The following is a 13,483-nucleotide window of genomic DNA, read 5'->3' on the forward strand; positions in this document are numbered from 1 at the left end:
ACGAAATTACTTCCCTCTGGTACATACAATCGTTTTTTCCTTTGATACACGAAGATTTTTCGCTCATTCTTTGTGTTTTGCTTCCTTTCGCCTTACAGAGTTATTTAGTTTCGACCTAATCTCACCCCGGCTAGAATCTCTAAGACCGAACAAATGGACTTTGTTCTCAATTTAATTTCAATTATCTCTTAATTTTCTTTTACAAGAGAAAAAGAACCATTTCTATTCAGTTGTTTTGGTTTTAGTGTGGCAGATAATATACCTACCTCAGAAGTTGTCCAACTGACCATTTACCTAATCAAATATCAATTTACTGAATTTTCCTCTTTGCGTTTCTGCTCTCCTAATACAATTTGCGATGTTGTGTAACAAATTGGTTTTTCTACCAAGAGCGATAAATGACTGGTAAATTTGATTTTCTTGCCAATTGGCTAGTTAGCAAGGTATCGGAAGCAACACAAATTAACCTCCTTGCATTTTTGCTCTCTTCATATATATCTCAATTTTTGAGTAATTGTATTATTTCTATCAGGAGCACAGAAATGACAGAAAGTGAATTCTGTTTTCTTGACATTTGGCAAATGCGCAAAGTATCAGGAGCAACTAAAATTTAGTTTCTTGCGTTTTTACTCACTTAATACAAATCACAATTTTTGCGTTCTCGTGTAATTTTTTTAATTCTATCAGGAGCAAAAAAATGGCAGGAGGTCAAATCTATGTCCTTGACAATTGGCGAATGAGCAAAGTATCGGGAGCCAGTCAAATTTACCTCCTTGCGTTTCTGCTTTCCTAATACAAGTTTAAATGTTTGCGCTTTTTTGTACATTTTTTAATTTTATCAGGACCACAGAAATGACAGGAGATAAAAACTATTTTCTAATTGACAATTGGCAAAGAGCAAAGTATCGGGAGCAACTCAAATTTACCTCCTTGTGTTTCTGCTTTTCTAATACAAATTAATAACTTTTGCGAATATGTGTAAAAACTGTAATTTCTATCAGGAGCACAGAAATTACAGGAGATAAAAACTATTTTTTAAATGACAATTGGCAAATGAGCAAAGTTTCGGGAGCAACTCAAATTTACCTCCTTGTGTTTCTGCTTTCCTAATACAAGTTTAAATGTTTGCACTTTTCTGTATATTTTTTAATTTTATCAGGGCCACAGAAATGACAGGAGATAAAAACTATTTTTTAATTGACAATTGGCAAATGAGCAAAGTATCAGCAGCAACTAAAATTGACTTCCTTGTGTTTCTGCTTTTCTAAAACAAATTATCAAGTTTTGCGAATATGTGTGAAAAATTTTATTTCTATAATGAACACAGAAATAACAGGAGATAAAAACTATTTTTTTGAATGACAATTGGCAAATGAGCAAAGTATCGGGAGCAACTCAAATTTACCTCCTTGTGTTTCTGCTTTTCTAAGAATTAACAACTTTTGCGAATATGTGTAAAAATGGTAATTTCTATCAGGAGCACCGAAATGACAGCAAATTTAGTTTTATTTTCAATTGGCTAATAAACAATAATGTACCTCTTTGCGTTTCTGCTCTCCTAATACATGTTTCGATTTTGTGTAAAAGTTTTAACTTTTATAAACCCACTTTTGTTATTGTGTTTGTGTTTTTTTCCTAGTTTAATTATCCAGTTTTTTGCTTTGTTACGAAATTGACCAGTTTCCTAATTTAATGCCAAATTTTTGCAATGTTGTCAAGCTGATCATTTTTTGAATTTAGTACCAGTTATTTGCATTGTAATCAAACTGACTATTTTCCTAATTTAGCGCCAAATTTTTACATTGTTACCAAATTGTAGTGTACTGTTACCAGTTTTGCAATGTTGTAAAATTGACCTATTTAGCGCCAGTTGTTTGCATTGTTACCAAATTGACCAGTTTTCTGATTTACTGCCAAATGTTTGCAATGTTGTCAAATTGACCAACTGCCTAATTTAATACAAAATTTTGCAATGTTGCTAAACAGACAATTTTCCGAATTTAGCATCAGGTTTTCGCTCTATTGCCAAAGTTTCTTAATTTAGTACCACAGTTTTGCAATGTTGCCAAACTGATCATTTTCGGGATGTAGTTCCAGTGGTTTGCATTGTTACCATATTGATGGTTACGGTTTTTTTTTTATTTAGTACCCAATTTTTACAATGTTGTCTTAAAATTATAAATAATCAATATTTACATCTCAAAATCGTTGTCCAACTGATGACCATTTGCCTAATTTCAAATCACAATTTTGCAATGTTGCCAAACGGACCATTTCCGAATTTACTACCAGTTTTTTGCATTGTTGCCAAACTGCCCAGTTTTCTAATTTAATATCAAAATTTTGCAATGCTGTTAAACTAATTTTTTTTTAATTTAATAGGTACCCAATTTTTGTTTTGATACAGAATATTGACAATGTTATCAATGTTACCAACAAATTTATATCGTATTATGCTTTTAATTTAGTAGGCAACTTAAGTTTGTTTTGGAAAGTTCCACCCTGATTAAATACGTATAATCTTCTTTTGGCGACGTTCAAAAGCTCTGCTTTGCTTACTTTTGCTAAAACTTTGATTATCTTATGTCGACAAACGCTTTGCCACCTGGTTTGAGTTTCTTATCAACGTTTGTGTAGTGGTATTAAACCGGTTTAATTAGGCAAGTTAATTACTATTCACCTTCTGACAAATATGGAGAAAATATCTTAATGAGGGAACATTTACATAGCTTGTACCAAGGTTTAGTTATTTTTAACCAGAATGGATCAACAAGTCTGAGAGAGAGTATCTAGAAAACATGCAAATACGCAAATATAACAATATCTTCTAAGAAAGTTGTTTTATTCAAAAAATACAAATTATCAACAAAGTAAAACTCAATAACTATTTCTTCCAGTTTGATTGTAATAATCGGCCAGAGGAATTAAAGAGCAAAGTAAAACTTCCGTTTTATTCTTAATAAAATTGCTTAAACGAAGCAGGAAAACCAATTTGAAGTCGGTGTAATGGAAAACAAATTTTATGCGCCTCAACCGAATCGGATCTGGCAAATTTAATTAGAAGAAGTAAAAAGTCAGAAATGGTTCTTTAATTGCGGCAATACCAAGTAGACGACTTTAAATCGAATTGGTGACAATGTTTAGTTAGTTTATTGAGGATTTTTCTTGGAAATCCGTTAATCCTGGAAATAGTTCAAACTAAATCTAACTTTAAAAGTGGATACCGAAAAACATGTGGCTTGACAAATAAATGCATTGTTCGTATTCAATTTGCTTTTAAATAAATATTTTTGTATAAAAATTATTAAAACAGTTTGTTCCGGTTCAGCGGCCTCAGCAAATGAATTTTCCATTTCCACTTGGTTTAAGTAAACAAGAATGGCTACTTAATATTTATATTTATTTATTTCCACCGGGTTTTCAACATACTTTTATTAAAATCGTGGTGCTTTTAACAAAAAAGCGGAAGTTTTTGTTAATTTATTTGGAGTGCCACAAAACAGAACAGCAAAATAACGAACGTGGGAACTTTCTTTATAAATTACCTCAATTATTTAAGCCTGCAATCCTAGTGTACATTTATTTTGACCAGGAAGGCAATAAATGAATCTCTTGACAAATACTTGAACCTGAAAAGTAACACTAAAAGTTTCTGAAGATTTATTTCATTGTCTTAGCCTGGAGTTTTGCTGCGTTAACATCCAGAATAGGAAATTTTCTTTCTCAATCTTAATTTAGTTTAAATTTCTCTGCGAAACTGCAGACGTCTGGGATTTTTCGAGTTTTATTAACAAAAAGAAAAAGCAGAGAGCTTTATTAAATTATAATCAAAAAACTAAATTGCTTGATTAAAAATTATTTCTGATTAAGCGTAGAATTTGGATTTACAAACTTAAACAGAGTGACCTATCGAAAATGAAGCGGAGACGTTTTTGGTACGAAAAACACTCGGACAATTAATTTGATTTTCGTGGGTCACTTTTTTATAAAAGTCTATTACACAGAGCTTCAGGTCATATTTTTCATATGGAAACGTATTATCTTTGAAAAAATGTATAAAGAATATGTCATTTTGGTCCATTTTTGAGTCAAACTATTCTCAGTTCTTATGGTAAAACCGATTAACGTAGTGGTTTATTTCAAGTAAATTTAACCATAATGGTAATTGTTGTTTTTGAGATAATTAAAGCTTTTTGAAAGGGAAGGTAATCATTATCAAGCATTAGACCTCATTAATCTTGTCCAAATCCGCTTTGTTTTTTGTTGTTTTTGTTAACGGTTATTTTCAATTTTATATCTTATTCCTGTTGTCTATTTTTGCAAATGTAGTTGTGGAGTATAGAATATGTCAACTGTATTTATAAAAAAATACAAGAAGTGGCCGAATTTATACAACGCAAAAACCGTTAATTACGAACAACATCTCTTAATGCTATATTAAAAATATTCCAGAAAAACAAGCCTTATTTAACTACTCAAGAAGAAAATGTTAAAACTCAGAGAAAAAAATGCCTTGAAAAACTTATAATTTTGCAGATTCTGGACAAATTTTGGTTTTAGAGGATAATTTAGCTAGGCAGTCACGTGACCCACTTAAAGTAAGAAAATGAATGTTTTAAGCACATTTTCGAAATTCTCATGAAATTTCCTATCCAATAACCTGAAAAAACACTACAAAATACAGTACAGTTAGAACTGCCAGAAAGACAGTTTTCAAAGACAATCAGGGACAAAATTACTTGTAAAACCCACTTGGAGTGAGAAAATTACAGCTTTAAGCACATTTTTGGAATCCTCATTAAATTTACTATTCAATAACCTGGAAAAACACTACGAAATAGAGTACAGTAAGGGAGAAAAGTGGTGTGAAAATTTTAACTGTCAGAGAGACAGGTTTCAAACCAACCATGGACAAAATCGACTGTGAAACCCACTTAATGTGAGAAAATGACTGTTTTAAGTGCATTTTCGAAATCCTCAAGAAATTTCCTATCCAATAATCTGAAAAAGCACTACAAAATTTAGTACAGGCAGGTAGAAAAACGGTGTGAATATTTGAACTGTCAGAAAGACAGTTTTCAAGAACTGTCAGGGACAAAATTGCTTGTAAAATCCACTTGTAGTGAGAAAATGACAGTTTCAAGCACATTTCTGGAATCCTCATGAAATTTCCTATCCAATAACCGGAAAAAGCACTACAAAATTTGGTACAGGCAGGTAGAAAAACGGTGAGAATATTTGAACTATCAGAAAGACAGTTTTCAAGAACTGTCAGGGACAAAATTGCTTGTGAAATCCACTTGTAGTGAGAAAATGACAGTTTCAAGCACATTTCTGGATTCCTCATGAAATTTCCTATCCAATAACCTGAAAAACACTGCAAAATTTGGTAGTCAAAAGCAGTGTCAAAGTTTGAACTGACAGAAAGGCAGTTTTCAAGAACAGTCAGGGATAAAATTGCTTGTAAAACCCACTTGTAGTGAGAAAATGACAGTTTCAAGCACACTTTTGGAATCCCCATTAAATTTCCTATCCAATAAGCTGAAAAAACACTGCAAACTTTGGTACAGTCAGGCAGAAAAGCGGTGTCAAAATTTGAACTGCCAAAAACACTGAAAAGGCAGTCAGGGAAATTCGCCTGTGAAACCCACTTTGAGTGAGAAAGTGACTGTTTTAACAACATTTTTGGAATACTCATTAAATTACCTATCCAATAACGTAAAAAACACTACGAAATCGAGTATAGTAAAGAAGAAACGTGATGTGAAAGTTTGAACTGCCAGAAAGACAAAATCACAGTTTTAAGCACATTTTTGGAATCCTCATTAAATTTTCCATCCGATAACCTAAAAAAACACTACTGAATAAAACATGTGTATTTGACAATTTACAATTTGCATTATAAAAAAATGTTCCACAACCCTAATAATGGCAATGTTATTAAAAACGAACAGAAGAAGAAGAACCACAAAACGGTAGATATACCGTTTTAACGGTAGCTCTGGCAACATTGTTTGGTATCGAAATCAATCTAAGTCGCGTGCAACTACTAATAAATTATATTTATCTACCACTAGCACGGTAATGATCCCTTACAGACCACCTTTTGAGTTGAGTTACGTAATGATAGATTTTACGACACTAGTGGCATAATGACTGATTTTATCGCATTAGTGATGTAATAACTACAACAAAACAAACAATACTAGTGCGATAAAGTCTCTCATTACGTAATTCAAAGTTAGAGTTAAAAATTACCAATTTTGACTCGTTACTTAATATTTTTTCTATATTCTAGCTCTTTGGTTATAAGGCCCAGATTCCTCCCTTTTCTCTTAAATATAACCAATTTGTCATGTTTTCCTTCTCAAACTGTTGTCTTCATTTTTTTAATTGTGATATAAAGTGGATAGTAATTAATTATAGACGTCATGGATAATTTTTCATTATTTTCCACTTGCAATGTAAAGGACCACAAATAGTAGTGTGTCAACACAACCAAAACTTCAATGAACTAAATAAATAAACATCAGTATACTAATCCTAAAAAATTCAAAATAACAAATAATTAAGTTAAGTTAGTTTAGGTTTTTTACAAAATTACCACTAAATTCAATGTTAAATGACAACTAAAACAGTTTTTACTTATGAAAATAGATTTATACTTCAAATCATTCTGCAAATCATGGTGAAAATTGCATTCACTCCCAGTACAAACTTGAGCCATAGTGATTTCTAACATTTTGTAAAATCTGAAATGTTTTTGATCACATTCTTATACAATTCCTTGACACAAATCTGCTAATGGGCTAGGTTAGGATAGTTTAGATTAGGTGTAGGAAACATTTTTCATTTGAGTCTCCAGAGGAAGAAATCTAAAGGTGACAAATCAGGGTTTCACAAATTTTTCCAATGATTTACTCATAGTAAATCATCATTCTGCCTGAACCTGAAAATCGTGACACACTATAAAACAAGATTTTAGTTGTAGAACAAACAGAAAAGTATTCTTTTCTCAACAATTCCAATTCAAATTTAACTGAAAATCATAACAAAAGTTTGAAAGCTATTTTTTTTTGTTTCCAGAGAGTGGATATAAATCAGCCTGGAGTAATCAGAGAGAACGACGAATTCATTCTAAGTTGTGTAGCCCGGGGGTCCCCTTCGATGACCTTTCGCTGGTTTAAAGATGGAACGTTTGTGAATTTGACTTATGCTCGGTAAGCACAGGCTAGGATTAAGAGGAACTTTGTGTGGCCCATCAGATCGTAGATTCAGAATTTTGATGAGTCGCGTTGAAAAAGGTCTTGTTAACAAGATTCAAGCCTAATACTGAAAAATGAGCCTGTCCTGGAAGAAAAGTAGTTGCATTAATAGGACGTGGCTGCCTACAAGCTTTCGAGAAATAGATGAGAAAAGTTTTGCGGTAATATGTTCGAAATAATCCAGACCACAGCCAACAATAATTGCAGCCTTGAAGTTTTCGGGTAAACTGGCGACCACTTGAATTGCTAATACATTTTTTTCAATTTGTCCTCTAACTAACAATTTAACAATTTTAATATATTTCTTAAATTGAATTCATGTAGTTTGCCTTACTTTGGCTATTTTGTAGTTTGATTGACATTCTGTCAATTAATGTTTTAATTGGACAGTCAACAACTACAACCATTGAACTGTTGTCACTCTTTTGATAGACCAATTGAGGTCTTAAATAGTCTGTCTAATACTGCACTATAAAGGTATTAAATTAAATTCATGTACTTTCTACTGGCTTTAATAACTTCCAAGTAAGTTTTCCAGTTTAATAGCTTTATGAAGCAAATTTAGAAAGTTTTCTTTCTATTGATAGACCAATTAACGTTTCAATTGGATAGTCAAACATCACAACAATTGAAATATCACTCAATAGAGTTGTAAAATACAATAAAAGGGCTTGTATTAATTTTCCTACTTTCCACACACACACAGTATACTACACATATTATACAGGTTTTCCGTATTCTATAGCTTTTTGCGTTTTAAGAATTTTCTTTTGTAAATTTACCCAGCATTAAATAAATATCATTTTGGTTTTGTTGTGTGATTTATTTAACATGTTTTTTCAATTTCAGTTCAATTTATTGTAAGATCAGGTAGGTACCTCAGTTAAAGAAATTATCTAATTTTATGATTGTTTATGAAGAAAACTAGACTTCTTAGATAAAAAAGAAACTTGAGTGTACTTTTTAAAGATTTTTTTGTATATTTCATAATGTGTAAATAATACAATTAAAATAGTAATTTAACCTACTATTTGATGTAAAAGTATTTAACAGTATTTTAATAATGGCATTTGATCAAATTTACATATGAAGTAACTTATATATTTCTAATATTACCTGAAACTTACTAGAAATTTGTTTTTTCAACACTCTGCATATGGACAACACCATTATAACCATAGCTTCAAACACCTTTAGTTCATAGTCTTTTAGAGCAATTGATGATGGGACTTTTTAAATTTGGACCCTTTCAAAGCATGATAAGCAAACTCCAGATTAGGCAAATCCTACCTGAAATTAGCTATTTAGTATTAGCAGCTCATTAATACCTCTACCAGAGTCCTTTTTATAATATAAAGGTGTCAAAGACATATCAGGAATAGGAATACCAATCGCGTTCTAAAATTAATTCAACGTAATGAACCAGATCCTTAAAAGTTACAGAGATTGTGGTAAACGGTAGAATTAGCAGGTATAATTTTCGTAATTGCCTCTTTGAAACGCCAATATCTTAAATTAATATGCTTCTATACGTACTTGATACTGGCTTTCAAGTAAGTATTACAGTTTAATAGCTTTATGAAGCAAATTTGGACGGTTGTCATTCTATTAATTGGACAGTTAAGCATCACAACCATTGAAAGATCGTATTGATTTTGAATTGAAGTGCATCGATAATAAGATTGCACGTGTGTGAAAAACTACATAGACGAGCACCAAAGCGAAAATTTAATCCTGAAAAACGATCATTGCAACTTATATTAAACATTCCTCTCTTTTGGTTTCAGACACAAATGGATAAAGCTGATAAAAGACCCGCACGTGACTGACCAGTATACGGCGCTGTTGGCCGTGGAAAGGGTTCAGAAGTACGACGAAGGAAAATTTACATGTCAAGTGGAAGATTTTAATATTCAACAGTGCATGTCGAAATTTGTTAAAGTCAAAAGACGGCCGCTGGTGAAAATTGAGCCCATGAGCTTAACAGTGAAAAAGGTTTGTTTTATTCCGTTTCGTTTTTTTTTTCAACGAAATATCTGACTTTTTATTAGCTTTTAAGTTTTATGTAGCACTGTTGAAAAATGGTTAAATGGACTTTTATACAAGGTTTCCATCAAACAACGAGTGCTCTAGATATTGCAAGCATTTTGACCAAAAATAATAAGTCTGCTTAAATCGCAGTACTGTTTGGTAGTTTTTGATTGGTCAAGAAAAACCAGCAAGCTGAAAGCTGGTTTTTATTTCGACCAATTACCAACTACTCACTGGGTTGAGATTTGCGCAAATGCTGCACATATAAACTTAGCATAATAACAGTTGATGGATGCGAGACATGGGTAATGACAAAGAACTCACAGAATAAACTGGAGGTGTTTGAAAGAAGAATACTAAGACGGATCTTCGGGCCACTAAATGAAAATGAGATATGGAGAAGAAGATATAATCATGAAATCTACCAACTTTTCAAGGAGGCAACTATCTCAGAATTCGTCAGACTACAGAGGCTACGATGGGCAGGCCACGTAGTAAGAATGCCGGATAACAGGCTACCAAAAAGGGTCCTCAATAGTAGGATGCAGGGCAGAAGACCAAAAGGGAGACCACGGAAAAGATGGGAGGATGGAGTGACAGAAGACGCGCAGAACTTGATAGGTGTCAGAACCTGGAGGAGAGCGGCGTTGGATCGACAGTGTTGGAGGCGGAAGATAGAGGAGGCCAAGGCTCAATTTGGGCTGTAGTGCCATTGGAGAGAGAGAGAGAGATAATAAGCAGTTGATTGTTCTTAGTGACAGTTTTCATTTTTGGAAAAAAGATTGTTAAGTTAAACAGACTTGTAGAGCTTTTTGACAAGTTTCGGAAGGTTTTCAGTAGCATTTAAAATCATCTATCCAAAAATGGCCTAAAACCTGTACAAGTCTCTATGAACAAGAATTTTCCAAAGTGTCAGATGCTTCAAATTGCTACTAAAAACGTTCCAAAAGTTGTCAAATAAGTCTGTTTAACCTGACAAGAATCTTCCAAAACGTCAGGGGCTCCTAAATATTCTTTTTGACCTTACAAGATTTTCTTTTCTTCGAAAAGTTGTCAATAACCTCTACAAGTTGTTTCTTTACAAGAATTTTGCAAAGTGTCATATGCTTCTAAACACTACTAAAAACCTTATAGTATAGTATAGTTTTGATCCAAAAATGAAAATGATCACTAAGATCTGACACTTTGGAAAATTCTTGTAAGTTTAAACAAATTTGTAGAAGTTTTTAATAACTTTTGGAAGGTTTTTACTTGTATTTAGAGGTGAATATCGGACACTTTAAAAAAGTCTAGTAAAGTCACAGAGACCTGTAAAAGCTTCTGACAACTTTTGCAAAGGTTTTTAGCGGTATTTAGAAGCATCTGACACCTTGAAAAAAATTCTAGTAATGTTAAACAGACCTGTAGCGGTATTTGACAACTTTTAGAAGGTTTTCAATAGCATTAAGGAGCCTCTGACAATATGGAAATTTCTTGTAAGTTTAAACAGACTTGTACAAGTTTTAGAAAGCTTTTGGAAGGTTTTTACTGGTATTTAGAAGCCTTTGACACTTTTTGTAAGGTTAAACAGACTTGTAGCGGTATTTGACAACTTTTGGGAGGTTTTTAGTAGTATCGAATACTTTAGAAAATTCTTATAAGGTCACAGAGACCTGTAAAAGCTTTTGACAACTTTTGGAAGGTTTTTACTAGAATTTAGGAGCATCTGAAACTTTAAAAAATTCTTGTAAGGTCAAAGAGTCTTATAGAGACTTCCGACAATTGCAGGAGGTTTTTATAGTACTATTTAAAAACATCCAACGTTTGAATTTGAAAAATTGCTAGATTTTTACTTTCTTTTGTCAAAAGTCAAAAATAAGTCAATTTATTCTTTTGGCACTGCTTTAAGACAACTTAAAAAATGACAAATTCATGTTGTTTTAGTCTATTTTAAATTTGTGTCGTCAAAAGTCTAAATACAATTTTTAGCAATTTTTGACATCTTTAAAATGCCAATTGAGTTTACTTAAACCCGTGTTGTCAATTTTAACCCGTTTTAATCTTGATTTTAACCTGTGAGTTGTCAAAATATAATATAAAATATTTTTGTTTTAATTTGTAATAAAATTTCATTTTTTTTTTATTTTAAGATTTTCTATTGTGAAAAGTCAAAAAATAAATTTGAAACTGGCAATTTGAGGTTATTATTTTATGTTGATGACGTTGCTTTGGTTTATTTTCACACTTTTAATTTCTACAGTAAAAAAATAATATTTTATCTCATCTTTAACACCAAATTACTAATAACTCACTTATTAACTAACATTATTGTTAACTTAAGTTAATAATTATTTTTAACAATTAAATTACACAATTGTTATCGTTTTTAGAGTCTGCTGGTTAGCTTACGACAATCAAACTATCTATAGCAATTTATGACAGTTGTCTAGTTTACAAGTTCTGTTTTCTTTATCTCTATCTGAAACCAAATTCTATAAACAACAAACATATGGTGATTTAGCCTTTACAGATCTCAAATGTTGATCTGTTGATCCAGGGGAAAATATAAAGTTCAATATAGCACGAGAAAGGTTGGTATTTCTCTATCCAGACCTAAGCCACTTAATATTTATGGAGCAGAAAATTTTCCATATATCTTATTAGCAGGAGACCTTTTCCGACCTTTTCTCGACCAAAGTACAGTATCTTAAGTAAGCTGCAAGCTTATATGTATTTAAGCAACTTGATGTTTAAAAACTAATTTCCAAGCAAAAACTTACCTACACTTAAAAGTAAATTCAGGAGTGAAAAAATTACTGTAGTCGATAGGGCTTGAACTAATGTAACTAAAAGCTACAAGATCGTTTGTCTAGTACAACATTAAATTCAATTAAGGTTACACAAGACTAATTGTAACATGGCTGTGCTTTCCCGAGTATAATGAAACCGGTAGTATTAAATTACAGCTTGTAACAAGTTTTATAAAAAAATTGTCTCTGCTAAATTAGGATTGTATAATAAGAGAACTGATGAGGATTGAAGTTACTACTCTTAGACAAAATTAATTTACAGGAATAATTACAAAAGTGAAGTGAAGTAATTATTGTAATAGAGCACATTTAGAGCAAGTGTTGATAGAATGTGACAGAACTAGTTGACAATAACAGCCTTTAGCCATAGTCTGTATTTCGAGTTGTTGAGAATATCACTTGAGAAGGTTTCGAATATGATTCCTGTGTTATTTTCTTTATAAATGATCTGATAGGATAGTTTTATCTAGTTTTTAATTAGCGGGAGTTTTATTGTATAAGCACTTCCTCTTTACTAAAATAAAATAAACGATTTCACAGTAAAAAACATTTAATTTTCAGTTAGAACGAAGATTTAATTGTAAAATAAGCATTCCCGAGAGAAATGAGACTAGTTAACAGGAACATCTAATTATTATTTTTAATTAAATGCACAGCCTAAAGCGTTAACAGTAAAGTTGGAAGTAAGAACTTTATTTAAATGTTAGAAATTAACTGGAACACACACCGCATTAAAAACATGGGTTTGTTTGTAGGGTCAAAACTTTACGGTTAAATGTGTAACTGTGGAAGGAAACGGAGGAGTCGGCAGGAAGTTCACTTATAGTTGGACCAAAAACAAGGAACTTCTTCCAGTTAGAACGGATTTTGAAAAGTATGAAACTTTGTATCCCACTGGCACCATTTTACAAGTGTTTCGTGTCGAGGTATGGTATAAAATTATAACTTTTCATAAACTTAGTAGCTATATTCCTTTGGTGCCCTTTGAAAACGATCTGAGGAAGTTTGGACTCTTTGTAAAAGTTTAATAGAATTTTGATTCAAAATTTTATGTACAGATAAGTGATTCACTTACTTCTAAAAGTATAGCTTAAATTGATTTTGGGATGACAAGAAAAATTTCACTTTGTGCATTTAAAAACACCACAAACTGCTGGGAAAAGCGTAAAATATGGACCTTAAAGCTTTTTCAGGGCCAAAGTGTAAAGCCCCAGAGCACGACTTTGACAAAGCTCGGTCAGATCAAAAACTCGTGTTTGAAGATGCTTAAAGTCTTATTTCTTAAGCCTGATAAAAGTGATGTTCAATTTTACGTCAATAATACAATTAAACTTTTTTGAAAGTTAGTAGCTGTGTTGTTTTTTACTACTACTGATTATAGACAGATAAAATACAGGA

The 13,483-nt window shown here is 31.9% G+C and overlaps 1 protein-coding gene across 1 annotated transcript in view; it reads left to right on the top strand.

Moving 5' to 3' along the window:
* The window catches only part of LOC145732923 (uncharacterized), a 138,866-nt gene that overhangs the window by 106,269 nt on the left and 19,114 nt on the right, over window positions 1-13,483 (top strand). Inside the window, exons 11-13 of the mRNA XM_081985471.1 lie at window positions 7,087-7,220; window positions 9,053-9,260; window positions 12,841-13,011. Coding sequence (XP_081841597.1) covers window positions 7,087-7,220; window positions 9,053-9,260; window positions 12,841-13,011 — 513 coding nt within the window. The remainder of the gene's footprint in view (window positions 1-7,086; window positions 7,221-9,052; window positions 9,261-12,840; window positions 13,012-13,483) is intronic.

This window comes from Ips typographus, linkage group LG8, assembly GCF_016097725.1.
Source record: "Ips typographus isolate SLU linkage group LG8, UJ_Ityp_2.0, whole genome shotgun sequence".
Lineage (NCBI taxonomy): Eukaryota > Metazoa > Arthropoda > Insecta > Coleoptera > Curculionidae > Ips > Ips typographus.